The sequence below is a fragment of the Panthera onca genome, chromosome F1 (genome assembly GCF_046562875.1).
Source record: "Panthera onca isolate mPanOnc1 chromosome F1, mPanOnc1 haplotype 2, whole genome shotgun sequence".
Taxonomy (NCBI): domain Eukaryota; kingdom Metazoa; phylum Chordata; class Mammalia; order Carnivora; family Felidae; genus Panthera; species Panthera onca.
Window position 1 is genome coordinate 46,444,147 of NC_138355.1, and position 16,900 is coordinate 46,461,046.

At 56.2% G+C, this 16,900-nt stretch overlaps 1 protein-coding gene across 2 annotated transcripts in view; it reads left to right on the top strand.

Annotated features, from left to right (window-relative positions):
* SLC60A1 (solute carrier family 60 member 1) overlaps positions 1-16,900 on the top strand; it is a 31,035-nt gene that overhangs the window by 1,832 nt on the left and 12,303 nt on the right. For both annotated transcript variants that reach the window (XM_060644280.3, XM_060644281.3), the window contains exons 2-6: positions 9,552-9,750; positions 10,427-10,687; positions 13,727-13,895; positions 14,335-14,450; positions 15,511-15,684. In XM_060644280.3, coding sequence (XP_060500263.2) covers positions 9,552-9,750; positions 10,427-10,687; positions 13,727-13,895; positions 14,335-14,450; positions 15,511-15,684 — 919 coding nt within the window. The remainder of the gene's footprint in view (positions 1-9,551; positions 9,751-10,426; positions 10,688-13,726; positions 13,896-14,334; positions 14,451-15,510; positions 15,685-16,900) is intronic.

A 16,900-nucleotide genomic window follows, 5' to 3' on the forward strand; every position in this document is an offset into this window, starting at 1 on the left:
AGCAAGCGGAAGGCCCAGGAACAAAACCCCGGGTTGGGCTATCCCAGAGAAACGGGGGTAGGGGGCATGCCCAGCCAGGTGCTCTCACCCTGGGCTCGCTCCTAGAGGTATCCCTGAGCTGATGGAGAGAACACAGGCGTCATACAGACAGATCCCACTTTAGGACGCCCAACTGACAAAACATTCCCAATTAGGGAGTGATTATCCCCGTTATCAAATTCTTTTGTAAACGGAAGAATTCTCTTGAGAGGCAAGTCTCGTGGACACTGGTTTTTCTTTGGGCTTTGTGCAAGGTTGGATGCATGGGGGCATGGGGGATTCCGCAAATCTTAAGAGAAAGCTCAGGACGCTTCTTGATTCTGCCTAGAGGTTTAATTAGAAATCTATCAGGGTGTTTTTCTGTTTTCTCTCCTTCCTTTAAAAGCGTGTTTTGCCTTACAAAAGCTCCCTTACCTGGCACTTTTTAGGAACATGTGTAGCGCAAAGAACAGGAAGGGGAATGGGAGTAATTTGAAAGGGCAGGTTGGCGGGCCAGGTTCGGTGAAAACAACAGAAACAGACACACACACACCCAAAGGGGCCATCTCTTCCTTGCTTGCTGTGCACCTCCCTCGGGGCTCCTTACTCAACAAGGAGCTCTGAGCGGGCAGTGGAAAGGGTCGTGGGGCAGGAAACCGGCTCACAGAGAAGAAAAATAATGCTAATAATAAAACTAACTTCGGAGAGCTCTTTCTCAATGCCAGGCACTGTTCTTAGCTCCTCACCGTTCGTAGCAACTCATTTAAACTTCACGACAACCCTACAGAGTTGTACTGTTGTTTCTATTTTGTGCCTAAGGAAGCTGAGGCACAGAGAGGTTAAGAAACTTGCCCCGAGGGCCCCTGGGTGGCTCAGTCGGTTGAGCGTCCCACTCCGGATTTCGGCTCAGGTCATGATCGCTCCGGTTCATGGACTTGAGCCCCGCATCGGGCTCCATGCTGACTGTGCGGAGCCTGCTTAGGATTCTGTCTCCCTCTCTCTCTGCCCCTCCTCTCCTCCTCTCTCTCTCAAAATAAATAAATAAACATTTTAAAAAATTAAAAAAAAAAGAAACTTGCCCCAGGTCGCATCATACAGCTATTGAGTCAGGTTTTGAACCCAGGCATTTGTCTCTGGAACCAGATACCCGGGAAATGGCTCTTGCTTTCTGAGTAGTCCTCTCAAACTGTGTAGGGTACAAGTTATACCCTGTCCTCACCAGGCAAAGGCATGGGGCTGAGTATTCCTGAGCTGACACCTCTGGGAAGGAGGGATCTGAAGGGTCAGGTGGAGGGCCTGAGTCCTATCAGTTCAGGCTCACATTTAAGTCCTGGACCTCAGTCCTCCCAGCCCCCAAACAAAATGTCATAAAGAACCCTTTCCTTTGGCTAGGAGCGAAGTGGACTTCGGGAGGAATGCAGGATTTGTCACAGGGGTGGCCTGTGTATAAAGGAAAGTGACAACCTAGCTAGGTCTGGACGACTCATCACAGTCCCCCATTTCTCAAAAAAGAACCGCCAGTAGCCCTAAAAGCGGCCACTAAAGCTTGATTGCTTGGGGCCTGACCACAAATTCAAATGCTAATACCCCCCCCACCCCCCACCCCCACACCAAGTGCTTTTCAGCTTAAGTGATTACCCGTGAGTGCAGTGTGGCCAGGCTGGTACTTGTGAGGGGGATGGGGGTTGGTTTAACAAATGGCAAGAGCCAGCCGGTACAGACAGACACACGGGAGAGGTGAGGGGCTCGGGACAGCCCAAGTCCTGCCTGCTGCTGGGCCCAGACTGAGGACCAGGGCTGAAGAGAGTTTCTGGATGCCTCCGTGGGGGCATGCATTGGAGGGTCTGCGTGTGGACAGCCTCGGGCGTTAGAGCGGGACCGGACAGGACAGCACAGGAGCTCCCTGCTCAGGATCAGTTACCGCCCCCCCACCCCCACCCCCGGCCCCACCCCCAGCTTCTAGCACAGACAGATCTTGAGGGAAGCTACCATGTGCAGGCCAAGAGGGAGACGGGTACAATTAGAGTCAGAAGAATCTGGACTAGACCTTCCTTAGAAATATCTTGCGTATAGAGAGCAGGGAACCATTCAGAGAAGAGAAAACTCCAAAGCCACCTGGTTGGCAGGGTGTATAGGTATGTGCTTTGTCAGACAGGAAGGAGAAAGGGGTATTTAGATAAAAGGTTAGGGTTTTTGTTTTCTTGGTTTCTTGGGGACCTGTCTAACCACCCTGGGCAGTTTGGGAGACCCCTTTATCTCAAAGGCATCAGGGTAGATAAATGGCTTTCAGACCTTCCCCAGCCTTCTCCCAGCCTCACCTTGGCCTCTGCCCTGCATGCACCCTCTTAATTGAAGGCTTGGGCTCTTCCCCTCTACCCTATTCACTGCCTCCTTCTCTACCTATCATTTTACCCAAATACCTGCAAGTCCTGCCCTGCCCAAGACCCAGCTCTGACTCCCTCCTGCCCATTGCATGAAACCTAGTCTTTCCTGCAAGGTTTCCCAGGCCACCATCAGCCCTGCTTCCCCAAGATGCTGGCCCCCTGAAGTTTCTGGAACACAGGACAAAAGCCAGTGTCTTCCCCTGAGCTGGGCCCCTGGTCGGTCTCCCGTCTAAAAAGCCTCTGCCTCTCCCTCCAGCAGTTTGTCTCCCTTTCAGCACGCAGAAAACCTGGGCTGAAAGCCTACTTGGGGTCTGGCCCCAGACACCGTTCTTGCTTTAAAAACTCATCTCAGTGTGGGAATTACCATAAGACCCAGCAATGCCACTCTTAGGTATATTAAGACCTGTCAACACAAAACCTTGTACGGGAATGTTTATAGCAGCATTATCCAGTTTTTAAAAAGATTTTATTTATTTTTGAGAGAAATAGAGTGCCAGCTGGGAAGGGGCAGAGAGAGAAGGGAGACTCAGAATCTGAAGCAGGCTCCAGGCTCTGAGCTGTCAGCACAGAGCCCGTCACGGGGCTTGAACCCACGAATTGCGAGATCATGACTTGAGCTGAAGGTAGAGGCTTACTTGACTGAGCCACGCGGGCGCCCCAAGCAGCATTATTCATAATGGCCAAAAAGTGGAAGCAAACCAAATGTTCATCGATGGATGGATGGACAAATGAAATGTGGTTCACCCGTACGGTGGAGTAGTATTCAGCCAGAAAAAGGAATGAGGTCCTGATAGATGCTACAACATAGAGGAACTTCGAAAACGTCATGCTAAGTGCAAGGAGCCAGGTACAAAAGACCACAGGCTGTATGGTTCCATTTGCATGAGAGTCCGGAATGGGAAAACCTATAGATACAGAAGGTAGGGCAGTAGGTTTCTAGGATGCGGAGAGGAATGGGGAGTGGCTGCCGATGGGTATAGGGTTTCTCTCTGGGTATAGGGGTGAGGGGGGGATGCTCTAAATTTAGGTTCTGGTGACGGGTTCCCAGCTCTGAACATACTAAAAACCACTGAATTATACACTTTGAACAGATGAGTTTTATGGTATGTAAATTATACCTCATTTTTTTTAAGACTTTTATTTTTTTAAGTAATCTCTATACCCAACGTGGGGCCCGAACCCACAACCCCGAGATCGAGAGTCGCACGCTCCACTGCCCCTATCTCAATTTTTTAAATGAAAACAAAATCTCAAAACTCATCCCACCCCTTCATTCACTTGTCCAACAAGCATCTTTCGAGCCAAACCCCGGTTTAGGGGAGAATACGATAGACAAGGTCCCTGCTCTCAAGGAGCTTGTGCTCTGGAGGACCGTTGTAGTGAAATGAAGGAAACAAAGCAGGACGAGGATGGAGAGTAAATAGTGTTGGGGGGGGGGGGTTACTTTCACCAGGTGGTCAGGGAAAGCTCCTCTGAGGAGGGGACAGTGGAGCGGACATGTCAATGACAGGAGAGAGCCATGCGTGCAAAGAGCTGCAGGGGAGGGGTTCCAGGCGGACAGAGCCGCTAGACCATCCTTGCAAGGCCAGCACCCCAGCGCACCAGGCAGGTCGTCACACACAGGGTGTACCCCCCCACCTGAGTCTAATAGGGCCTGAGCCCTGCCTTGGGCTGGGATCTCCCCAAAGGCAGTCTTTCTTGTTCCTCCCTCTGGGTGTCCCCAGCCTTAACACAGGGCCCTGACCAAGCTGGGGTGTCAGTATGGGAGCGGCCAGTTAGAGGGGAGCCACGAGAAGGCAAAAGTTGCCCCTTCCCTCTTGGCCGGCTCAAACTGTTCTCCAGCCTGCCCTAGCTCCCAGGGTGTGGCCTTGACTCCTGGTTTCTTGTCCCAGACCCCGACTCCTCTCTTGGAGGCTCCTTTTGGGCTGGAGAGAGACTCAGGCTGCCGTTGCCGCTTCCTGGGTTCTGGGCACTTCTCCTCTTCCCTGGTCCCTCCAGGAAGATTATCAGGGTGGACAGGGGGACGCCCTGAGGCAAGAGTGTGAGAATGTCAGTGCCCATGCTGGAGTCACTCCCATGGAAGTGGCATGGAGCGGTCGTCAGCAGCATTTTTACCCACCCCTGGGACGTGGAGGGCAGAACGGGCTGGCTGGCATCTTACTGTTTACGCCCTTCCTCTGGTTTGGAGCCAGGCAGCACCCCCTCCTCTTATCACAGAACCAGGAGGGCCAGAGCCGCCACTCCTGGCAACGCCAGGTCAAGGTGATCACGTGTGCCCTCTGGGTAAAGCAGAGCACCTGGGCTGACAGGGTCAGCAGCGTGTTCAAGGTCACACAGCAAACTGGTGGGGCGGGCACCTCCCGCAGAGCCACCGCCAGGCTGGGGGAGGACCTGCTCTCTCTCCCCCGTTTCACCTGCCACTTGGAGCCGTCAATGAGTAACTTGGACATTTCTCAGGCTTCCTGAGGAAGGGTTCCCTCGACGGTCTAAGCTGTTCCTACATCTCCCCAGGCCTTGGGGGATTGCCCCCCCCCCCCCGCCCCGCTTTAACTGGCCTGAATTAACCTCTGAGTTCGAGATCAGGGGAGGGAAGATCAATAACACGATGCTGGCTTTAGCCTGGAATGGGAGTCCAAAAACTGGATCCTGACTCTCTTCCCCTGTCTGGGCCTGGCTCCCGATCTATACAGTGAGGGGTAGGATTCTTAGGTCCTTGCTGCCACTCCAGCAGTTCCCGCACCAGCCTCCCAGGGTCACCCCAGAGGGCACTGCAGTGGGAACAGAGAATCCAGGAGCTGGCACCCATCTCTGCCGAGCGGACTTCCCTGGGCCTGGCTGCTGGCAGGGAGGGGGATGAGCACCGAGGAGGGGGACTGCCAGTGGCCAGGGCCAAATCCCAGCGAGTGAGCCAAGGACTGTAGCATCACACTGACTCCGCACGGCAGCCTCAGGAGACAGAGCTTACTGGCCCCATTTTATCATGGAGAAAACCGAGGCTCTAAGGAGCGATGTGTCAGTGCCTCGTCCAGAGCCGCCTGCTGGGAAGTGACAGAGGTAGGTCTAGGACCCGTCTTCTTTTCAATTTTCTTTTCCTTTTTTAAAAATCTTTTAAAAATGTTTAGTTTTGAAGGGGAGAGAGACAGAGTACAAGCAGGGGAGGGGCAGAGAGAGAGAGGGGGACACAGAATCCGAGGCAGGCTCCAGGCTCTGAGCTGTCAGCACGGAGCCCGATGCGGGGCTCGAACTCAAGAGCCGTGAGATCACGACCTGATCCGGAGTCGGACGCTCGACCGACTGAGCCACCCAGGTGCCCCCTTTCCTAAAAATTTTCTATTGAAGTATAGTTGACATACATATTATATGGTTCTAAGTGTACAACACAGCGATTTGACATTTGTCTACACGAGGACCAGTCTGACTACAAATCCCACTACATCCGTGCTGCCAAAGCTGTTTTGACATTATTATTCCATAATTTTGAAATTACCCACATTCCTAGAAGGGGCCTTTGACTAAACCATTAAGTGACCAAGCCAATTAGTACATTTCAGTCTGGCTCTGGGGTGTATCTGGGACTTCTTTTCTCTTGGCAGCAATATTCCGATCTAAAGAAATTTGTTCAGGCTGGGTTTTGGAATGCCCAGGCACAGCCCTGCTGGAGAGACTGGGGAGGGCGGGCAGCCCGGGATTGAAACACAGGCTTTCTTGTGCTACGGCTGCTCCCGCTTACTGGGGACACGTCTCCATTTCCCAGTGCCCGGGAACCGCAGCCCCGGTATGGGCTTAGCCCTCTGCAGCCCCGGCTGGTAGGTGGCAGGTTCAGATCATGGCTCAGGGGCTGGTAGCAGATGCAGGAAGGGGCCTCCCCCGGCCAGTGTTCCTCCAGCCTCTCCTTTCTGTTTTCTCCTTATCCTTTCCTGCCCGTCGCTGGGCCTGGGAACAAAAATCCCTCCCCCCCACCCCTGCCATGGGCATCAAGTGTCCTTCTCAGAAATGACGAGGTGAGAGGGTACAATAGGGGAGGGGAGAGGCCTAGACGGGCAGCCCGCCATGACCCCAGCCCTCCACATCCCCCTCCCATCTCCCCAGCCTCCTGCTGCTCCACTGGCATCCGGGCCCTACTTGAGTCTTCGTCTCTTGCCTCTGTCCCTCGGTCTCTGTCTCTGACTCTGTCTGAGTGTCACCCCGTACAACTCCCACGTCAGCCTCCCAAGTCTCCAGGCCGTCCTGTGTGGGGTCACAAGACGAGCTTCCTCAAGCACATTTCTCATTGGACCAGCAACATCCAGCAGCCCCGGAGGGCGCACCTTCTCAGGGCCGAGCAAGGTGCCAGGCATGGGGGCCTCTGCGCTAACGGCTGCAGCGGATGCCTTGGGAGGCCGGCAGTGGGGCCAGCGGTTATAACACGAAGGGTTTGGAGCTGCCATGACACCAGCAGAGGGACCCCTGGGGGCTCATGTTCCGGTGAACAGCTGTTCCCCCATTGCCTCTAAGCCTGCCAAACGAGGCTCTGCTGACTCTGGCCCCTGCTGTCTTCTGGCCGCCCCTCTCCCCAGCCCTGCTGAGTCTGTGGCCCAGCACCAGCCCTTTTACACACACGCGCAAGCTCTGTCTCTGTCTCTGCCGCTGTCTCTCTCTCTCTCTCTCTCCTCCATGGAAAAGCAGCATGGCATAGGGGTTATCAAGATGATCTGGGTTTGAGTCCAGACTGTCAGCGGCTTTTGCAGTCTTTCTCTGCCTCAGTTTACTGGGGGGTCAAAGAGGCACAACTGCAAAGCCTACCCGCGGGCACTGTCGTGTACACCAAGTGTCTCGGGCACCGTAAGCACGTTAGTTGTCATTTTCTTGTCTCGCAGCCTTCCTTCCCTCTCAGTTTCCCGATCCTGGGACTTTGCTACAGGGCTGATCATTAACCACGTTCGTCTAGGTTTCTCAGGGCAATAATGATAATGTGTTCATTCTTTAAGAGAGTGTGTGCCCTTGACGTGGGACCTCCATGCGTTACCGTAAAGTGGTGAGTGAGGTGGTGGAAAGGGCAAGCCATCCCGTGTGCCAGCTCAATGGGGAGAATATCTGAAGGGGAGACAGGGGACCCTCTTGCCATCCCTGAAGTGAGGCCAGCCAGGATGAGGCTGGCTCCGTGCCCAACATGGGGCTTGAACTCCCAACCCTGAGATCCTTGTGCAGGCAGAGGAAAGGGAAAGAGAGAGAGAGAGAGAGAGCGCTATAATGAGAAGCTTGCTGTGTTCATCACCTGTGGAGAAGTGGGCATCGCCTCTGTGCTGGGCACCGGGGAGGAAAGGGAGATTCGGAGGCCACATTGCAGGAGGCGGAAATGCATGAACCTCAGTGAGCAGTCCAGGCTGTCAGCACCAGGGACCTGCAGAGCAGGGTGGGGGAGGATGCCAGAGGGAACAGGATGGTGGAGGGAACCCGGGAGAGACCTCAACGGGCCTCCCCACAGCACAGCCCTCCCTGTCCTCCTCCTAGTGGCCGAGGTGAAGGGAGTCCCCTCTCCCTGCTCACGCAGGGTTGGGATCAGGCAGGGATCGTGATCAGTTATCTGCCCAGCAGATCAGCCCGGAAACAAGAAAAGAGAAAATAACTGATGCTATCAGCAGAGCCCTTCTGATAAAGGATTTAATCAAAGATGGGCCAGAAGGAGAAGCTGAGGGCCCCGGGGGTCAGAGGCAAGCACTTCTGGTGAAGGACGCAACCCGAGGGCTCTCCTGGGGGCCCCCTTCTTTTCCTTAATGTGCTGGAAACTCACATATGTCTTCTGGCCACACACCCCTCCTCCCGCCCACCTCTCCAGGTCCAGCTGCCAGAACAGCTGTTCATAATCTGAGAAATTTCCTTTATAGCCTCTGTCTTCCAGAACCTTTTTTTTTAGTAGGTTCCATGCCCAACATGGGGCTTGAACTCCCAACCCTGAGATCAAGAGTAGTATCTTCTGCCAACTGAGCTGGCCAGGCGTCCCCAGAACCTTCTTGCTGCCCAACCTCCTTCACTCACATTAGCCTTTCAGCATGGTTCCAGAAAATACAAAGCATCCTTCCTTGCTCAGAGTCTGCTCATGGGGGGACAGGCCCTCAGCCTGCCTGCTGTGGGCTCCTCTGGGGCAAGGTCACCTCCCAGACACCTCTCAGTGAGGACAGCCACTGGGCCTCCCTTCCAGACACTTGGAGAGTCAAGATCTCTGTCCAAGGTGGGGAGGCACCAAATTACCCAAAGACCTTGGCTGTGGGCTTTGGTTCAGGTGGCTTAGCTTGGCGTCTACAAAGGGCCTGGCCATCTTGCCATTCCTGTGTGGGAAGAGCGCATTGCAGCCCCGCTGGGGGGTGGGAGGGGATGTTTTGGAAATCGGGTCCCACCCCGGGTCCCACCTCCAGTTTCATGCGTTGGGCACAGTACCCCTGAGACGCTCGAAGCAGGCTCCTCCTGTACATCCATGAGAGGAGCAGAAATATCTTTGTATGTAATCTTTTCTAAGTAAGCCATTGATTTATTTATAAGCTTTTTAAAATATTTATCTTTAGACGTTTATTTCTGAGAGGCAGAGAGCGCACAAGCGGGGCAGGGGCGGGGTGGGGTGGGGGCGGACGGAGGATCCGAAGCAGGCCCCACGCTGATAGCAGCGAGCCAGATGTGGGGCTCAAACTCAGATCCTGAGCAGAGCTGAAGTCGGTTGCTCAACCGGCTGAGCCACTCAAGCACCCTAAAGGTTTTATTTTTAAGTAATCTCAACGTGGGGCTCAAATCCACAACCCCGAGATCAAGAGTCGTACGCTCCACTGGCTGAGCCCGGCAGGCGCCCCTATCCGCAAACAATTTGAAGTTGAAACTCGCTTGTAAGTAAAATCATAGCAGGTGCACTTTGCTAAGTTCCATCACGTGCCGCTTCACACCGTTTCTTGAGTTCTTATGGCCGCCCTATGAGGTAGGGGTTGTTACCCGAGAAGACTGGGGCACAAGAAACTTCTCGCCTGTGAACCCCTAGCTAATAAGTGACAGAGCTTCTTCAGCAGCCCCCTCCCCCCTCTACCAGAAGCTTCCCCTGAGGCTGCCCAGTGAGCGGGGGACAAGGAGGGGGCTCTTTATTTGAAGGCCCCAGGCCCCTCCCCTGACCTCACCCCTCTGCTCCCGTAGCCTGGCCCAGTCGTTATGGGCCCTCTTCACCTCATCCCTGGCCATCTCCCTGGTGTTTGCCATCATCCCCTTCTGTCGAGATGTGAAGGTGCTGGCCTCTGTCATGGCGCTGGCGGGCCTAGCCATGGGCTGCATCGACACCGTGGCCAACATGCAGCTGGTGAGGGTCTACCAGAAGGACTCGGCCATCTTCCTCCAGGTGAGCCCGCACGCAGCCGCGGGGCTGGGTGGTCACGGGGAGCTCCCGGGAACCTGTCCGCCTCTCCCAGCCCCCTCCCTGGGGTGAGGTGTCTTCTACCGGAGGCCAGGTGGTAATGCAAAAAGAGAAAAGAGCACCGGGGTCTTGGTTTTATGCGGCCACCTCCCTCTGGGCCACACTGGGCCACTATCTCTGGACTCGGGCCTCCTCAGCTCTAAAGTAGGGTCACGCTCCCTGCGTGCAGGGTGGTCCCAGGGACCCAGGTGCTCCAGAGAAGAGGTTCTTTGTGAATCGGAGTGTGCCGTGATGGGAGGGCTTGCTGTTCTCTCAGCTCCTTGCCCGTCTCTGTATTTCTCTTCCTATCCAGCCCTTCCCTTTATCAAGCTCCCTTCCCTTTGGGGTGTTAGCTGGTAGGTGTTATCATGGGAACAGCCCCCAGCTGGAGTTCAGATCTGGGAAAGAAGGAAGCGGGAGGGAGGGAATTGGCCACTGTCACCCAGTTATCCCCGGCCAAGAAGGTGACTGAGAGGAACTTCTGTCCTCATCTCTCCTGTGTCCCCATCGCTCCCCACTCTGGGGCCAGGCAGGCACTCCCCAGATGGAACACAAAGTGGGGGGGGAGGGTATGAAGCCTGAGCCATTCCCCCACCCACACCACTTCTCCTCCCCGCTCCAGGTTCTCCATTTCTTTGTGGGCTTTGGCGCCCTGCTGAGCCCCCTCATTGCCGACCCCTTCCTGTCTGAGGCCAACTGCTTGCCTGCCAACGGCACGGCCAATGCCACCTCTGGCAGCCACCTGTTCCACGCCTCCAGGGTCCTAGGCCAGCACCACACCGAGGCGTGGCGTTGGTCCAACCACTCGCTCTCCGGGCTGCCTCCGCAGGACCGGGCAGGGACCCGCGTGTCGTATGCCTTCTGGATCATGGCCCTGATCAATGTGAGTGCCACCGGGGCAGGGCCGGGTGGGGACAAGTGGACCGTCACACGTGTCAGTCCATAGCAGCTCCCAGTGTAGATTCTTATGATTCCAGGCAGTGTGCTGGGCTCAAGCGTGCCCTCAGGAAGGCAAGGGGGTGGGAAGACTAACCCCCCCCCCCACCAGGGATGCATCTGAATACAAACGGGGTCGCAGGAGATCATCTTGAAGGTCCTCAGTTGTCACAATCCATGATTGCGATTCTCCAGGGAGGTAAAGCCATGAGCAGGTTGAGCACAACGGAATCAGGGTCAACTTTCAAGCCATCCGAGGCTCCATGGGAAACCAGCTCTCTCCCTCCAAGGCCAGATGAAGGGGCTCAGGGACAGAGCACCCCAGGCTGTATGGGGCTCTTCCCCGGGCTCCCTCATCACTGGTGGGATTCCCCTGTGTCCTGCTGTGAGGTGGGCTCCCGTGGGGGTCAGGGGATGAACAAAATGACCACACCATGGCTGCCATGGTGGGAGCAGAGTAGAGAGACCACCTGCCTGTACTGGGTCAGGTACTGAGGCCCCTCTGCACCCCGGCTCTCATCCTCCCTGTCGGCACCGACTCTGTCCCTGGCCGGAAGCCTCTGGTGGTCTTTAACCCAAGACAGATCCCCTGCCAGTAGCCCAGGCTGGGGCCAGAGGGACAGGTGGGGAGACGCCCCTACCCTCTCTCCAGCTTGGGAAGTACTGCGAGGAACAGCGGGAGCATCCCTGGCCCCCTGGCTCGGCCCGGCCTGGGCTGCGGGTGTGGAATATTCCAGGCGGCCATTGGCCTGGCTGCAGGATGGAGGCAATGTATGGCCCATCGTGACAAAGGGCCTCGGTTTGCTCTGGGCCCACTTGTCACCGCTCTGCAGTGGCTGCCCAGCTGCGATGCCGTGCACGTAGCACTGAAAGGGGTCTTCGAGATCATCCAGTCCCCCTGAGCAGCACAGCAGGGGGCGTCATGCCCTCCCTGGCACAAGGGCCCGATGAGTGGCTAGCAAGACGCTGGCCAGGCTGTCACCCCGACTGCCAGCACCAGCCTCCTTCCTGCTGCCCCATAGCAAGTGCTCGTTTTTCCTTTCTTCGTAACTTTCCTTTCCTTGTACCAGAATCTTCACCGGGGGCTCTGAAAAACACACGCCCCTCTCTCGCCCTTTCCGTTTTCTGGCCATGCCTGTCACTGCTTTGGAAACAACCCAGCTTCGGGCCTGTGCCCTCCAGGGGGGCACCTGTAAGGGGAAGCGTCACCATCAGTACCGTGTCAAAGCTGAGACGCCAGGACCAGGAAGCCGGAAGGTCCAGTGTCAGCCCGAGCCCTGTTTTCTCTCGCCGCACGAGGTGCAGCCTGGAGGCACTTTGTTTGTGGCAGGATGTCCGGACTTTTTTGTTGGTTTGTTTCTGAAGATAAACAGTCCACCACAGAAGAGAATGGGGCTGTGCATGCTTGTGGGTGCACGCACACACACACACACACACACACACGCAGCCTCCCCAGAACTCTTGGACTCTCCAGGTGGAGCCTTTGCCTTCTCTGAATGGGCTTCTTATCAAGACAGGCTGTGTTCTTACCAGGCAACCCCAGCCAATCCTCTGTGAAGCCCTTCCCACCGCCCACCTCCCTGGAAAGCCCCACTGGAGTGACCGGACTCTTTCACAGCTGTTTCCCCTCGGCCTTCACCCAGGCATTCTGCCACCGCAGGCCTCTGTGTGTGGGTTTCCTGTTTCCCCCATCAGACTGGAGGGAGGGTTTGACTCTCCCCCGTCAGACCTGGGACTCCCGAGGGCAGGGGTTGTCTCCTCCCACTGAGGCCTGATTTGCGGGGCGTGTGACTTGTTATCTTTGAGTGTGGAGGGAGGCTCCCAAGGTGCCCTCGGGGGGCGGGAGCCCTGGGAAAATGCCACCCCCCACCCCGGGGCACCAGCCTGCCTCCAGGGAGGGAGAGACCGCCTCAGAGCAGCACCAGCCCAGCTGCCTCCCATCTCTGTCAGCGCAGAGATGCCCGGCAGGCTCTGGGCAACTTGCACAGCTCCCTGGGCTTCCTCTCTGTCCTAAGCAAAAGGAACTCGATTTATGTTGCAGCAGGGAGGGCAGAGGGCAGACTTGATGGGGAGCTTCCTGGCAGTGAGGGCGGTGAGACGCAGGCAGGGCACCTGAGGGAGGCGGTGGAGGCTTCTCCAGGCAACCGCAGGGGCAGGAGCTATTTCTCCTCGCCCTGAGGAGTTCGCTAAACCCAAGTGGCTTGATATAAAATAGCAACGCACACAACACCGGGCTCGTGGGTGCGGGTGTTGCCCGGACCGTGCATCTTTCCAGCAAAGGAGTCTGTGTCCCGGTTTTCCTGTTTAGACAGCAAGCCTCTGGGGACAGGCCCTCTACCTCCTCAGGTATAACATCACCCACACAAGCCCTGAGGTGGGGTCTGACCAGACAGAATCAGGGTGCCCCGGGCTCCAGTCCAGCTCCGCCCTTCCCTCCCCCGTCAGCCAGTGACCAGGCACTAACACTCTCTGGTCTCTCGCTTACCGATCTGGTCTCTTCCAGTTGTAACGGGTGATGACTAAGTGACAGTTTTGAGCCTCAGGTCGCCCCATCTGGAAAATGGGGATAACGAACCAAAGCAGACCTTCTTCGTGAGGTGTCACGTGATCTCCCAGCATGAAGGAGTGTGGCGGGGGGAGGGGTCCCGCTTCGGCACCGTTCAGAATAAGGACCTTAGAAACAACTTTATCTCTGACGTCTCTCCTGTACCAGCGGGGAGGCCTGGTGTGAGTCCAAGATTTGCATGTGACAAGGAGCTGTCTTCAGAAAAACGGATGTGGTTAAGGTTGGACAGTCAATACACCTGGCAGCATTCGCTGGGGATGGCCTTTAGGTGGACACCCTTAGAAAAGCACCGTCTTCTCTCAGGACGGTGCGGACCCGTGCCGGTCGACCCCGTGGTGGTGTGTGCAGGTGAGGCACGGGAAGGGGAGAGCCTGATGGGAACAGGGCTCTCCTGACCCTCTGCCCAACCCCCCCCCCCAGCTCCCGGTGCCCATGGCTGTGTTGTTTCTGCTATCCAAAGAGCGGCTGCTGGCCTGCTGCCCTCAGAGGAGGCCCCTGCTCCTGTCCGCAGATGAGCTCGCCCTGGAGACGCAGCCTCCCGAGAAGGAAGACGCCTCCTCGCTGCCCCCAAAGTTTCAGCCACACCCAGGTGGGGGCTCTAATGAACTTTCACGCTCACGGCCCCACACCGAGGCGTCCCTAGTGACCCCATCCCCCGGAGGGTGAACGTAGATCACAGGCGATGATGGTTGGAAGCAAACCCCGGGCACCCATGGTCCCGTCTGGCAAGACACGGACCAGCCTGGCCGCAGGAGTGGGGCAGGCAGGCTTCTGGCTCCAGCCTGCACTCTGCCTCAGCCTGCCTGTGTGACCTCGGGCAAGTGACGTGATCTCCCTGAGCCTCGCTTCCACCAGGACTGAGGTGGACAGGCGCTGTCCCTGACAGCTGGCTGGAAGTTAGGGAAGGTGGGCGGCAGTGACCGGTCCCCAACCTGCCAGGCTCGCCCATCTGGCAGCCGCTTACCCCGGGCCTGCAGAGGGGAAGGAGCAGAAGCTGAGACTCAGCCCTATTCTCATGTCTCGTCCAGGGCACGAGGACCTGTTCGGCTGCTGGCAGAGGAAGAACTTCAAAGGAGCCCCTTACTCCTTCTTCGCCATCCACATCACAGCCGCCCTGGTCCTGTTCATGACCGACGGGATGACGGTGAGCCTGCCCGCCTCCCCGACGCTCAAGCTAGGGGCGGCAGGAGAAAGAGGGGAGCTTCAAGGTGTCCTAGAGGGCTCACCTGTTGTGCAGTCAACTCATTTAAACTAAATAAAAGTCCTAGGGGGCGGGGACTGCCTGAAGAATCGTTCGCAGCCCCTGGGTACTATGGTCTTCTGTCCCAGCCAGCTGTTTTTATTCTCCTTAACTCTGTGGGTAGGAGCCCCTCTGGTTTGTTACCAAGTGCAAGCTACCCACGTTTCTTGAGAGGTAGAGGTCTGTTCCTCCAGATAGAGGTCATGCCGTGTAAACGCGAGGGCACGCTGCTTCCCGGAACGCGTTCCAAACCTCAGCTTCTCAAGCCATGTTGTAAACAAGCTACAGTCAAGATTTGGGCCCAGCTATTTATTCTACTAGTGACCTCTGTTAATACTGTTTAGTGCATTTTTCCAGAAATCTCTTAGGATTAGATCGGGATACTTTTGAATGGCCGATTGATTAACCGATTGCCATGCTGGGGCCTCTCCGAAGAGAAGGCCCTAAAAGAGGTGACCCAGTGGGAAATACTCGTGACAGTACTGGTTGACTCCCAACTCTCAGTGTGACCTTGGGCGAGTCACTTCGCTCCGCCCCCTCCTCCGTAGAACGAGACGCGACACGTGTGCCCACCTTGTTTTCAGCTGTGGTGCCCTTCCTTCAACCAGAAACCGTCCGTGGAATCCTCATAAATGAGACGTGTGGTTGTGCTCTGCTCTGGTGGGGAGGGGGGAGCGGCCCAGACCTCTCGAGACCCCCTGTGGAGACCCAGAGACACCCCTCTCCCTGTGTCCCCAGGCCTGCGCCTCTGGGCCGGTGGAATGTGTAAGCTCTACCTCCCCAGGGTCTGTCCTCTGCTCGGGCCACGAGTGTTGTGTGATGTTGGCCCTAGGCCCACCTTTGAGCTTCTAGAAGCAGGACCAGTCCTCCCTCAGCCCTCAGCACACCTGCCCCGACCTGGTCTTCCTTCTCTGAGGGCTCAGCTGTGCCGCAGGTGTGCTCAGCAGGGCCCGTCTCTCCACAGGGGGAGTACTCAGCCTTTGTGTACAGCTATGCAGTGGAGAAGCCGCTGTCTGTGGGGCACAAGGTGGCTGGTTACCTCCCCAGCCTCTTCTGGGGCTTCATCACCCTGGGTCGGCTCATCTCCATTCCCATCTCCTCCAAAGTGAAGCCAGCCACCATGGTGTTCGTCAATGTGGTAAGTGGCCTCCTTTCACTTCTTGGAGATGCAGGAGGACCATCCACTCCTGGCCCTACCACGGCCCCAGGACATTTGCTAGGGACTGGACAGGGAGGGAATGCAGGAGTAGAGGGAGGAGAGCAGTGGGGAGAGAGATGCCGGTGAGGAAGGGGGGAATCCAGAAGGTGGAGCCTATCTGTGTGACCTTGGAAAAATCCCTTTCCCTCTCTGGGCCTCTGATTTTGTACCCATCAAAGAAAGGGGCTGTAGAAGGTGGTTACTGCCATGAGTGGAGCAGATCTCAGCTGACAGTCTGCCAAGAGTACAAGTGAAGCAGGTGCTGGCCTTGGTCCTCCTGTGTGACCTTGACGCCCAGCTGGTCAGAGCCCCATGGCCAGCGGAGGCCAGGCATCCCCTGGCCTTCAGAAATCACCTTGTCTGGGCTGGAGCCTAGGAATCTGCGTTTTGAAACTCTGCCAGATGATTCTTAAGTACCAGGCTGGTCAGGGAACTGGTCTGCCCGGAAGGCAGGGGTTCCAGGCCCAAGCGATGGGGTCAGACTTTCGACCTGACGTGTGTCCATGTCACTATCTATGACAAAGCGTCCAGATTACAGATTAGGGTCGTCTAGCCCAGCCTCCCTCCAGGGCTCAAATCACCTCTGTAACATCCCCTCCAGGGAGTCCACAGTCTGTTTAATAACCTCCAATGACTGGGAACTCATTACCTTTCCAGGCAGCCCGATCCACTGCCAGAAAGTACTTCCCTGAGTCAAGTTTCTAGCGGCAAGGGGGTTCGGAAATAATGTTGGGGCTACAGACACCAAAGATCATGAGCCCCAAGAAAAGCCTTTATATCTGACCTTGTGCTGGTTGATGACTTTTAAGAAAGAAATTACTTTTTTTTTTTCAGTTTTTCTTTATTTATTTTGAGAGAGAGAGAGAGAGAGAGTGAGCTCGTGACCTGAGCCAAAGTCGGATGCTCAACCAACAGAGCCACCCATGCCCCTGAAAGAAATTTCTGTTGGACATAGAGGGGAGGCAGTGTGAGCGGAAGCCAAACTCAAGAGGTTGAGGGCCGGACAGGAAGCGGAGGTGTGACCGTTGCAAATGGTCCTGAGCTGGAGGGAGTTTTGTCTGACAGGAGCCTGTTTGGAGGCCGAGGAGAAAAGGAGGGAGCCTGGAGGGAGGGGTCCCATTGTCAGAGAGAAGCCCCCCCCCCCACCTGAAGGGAA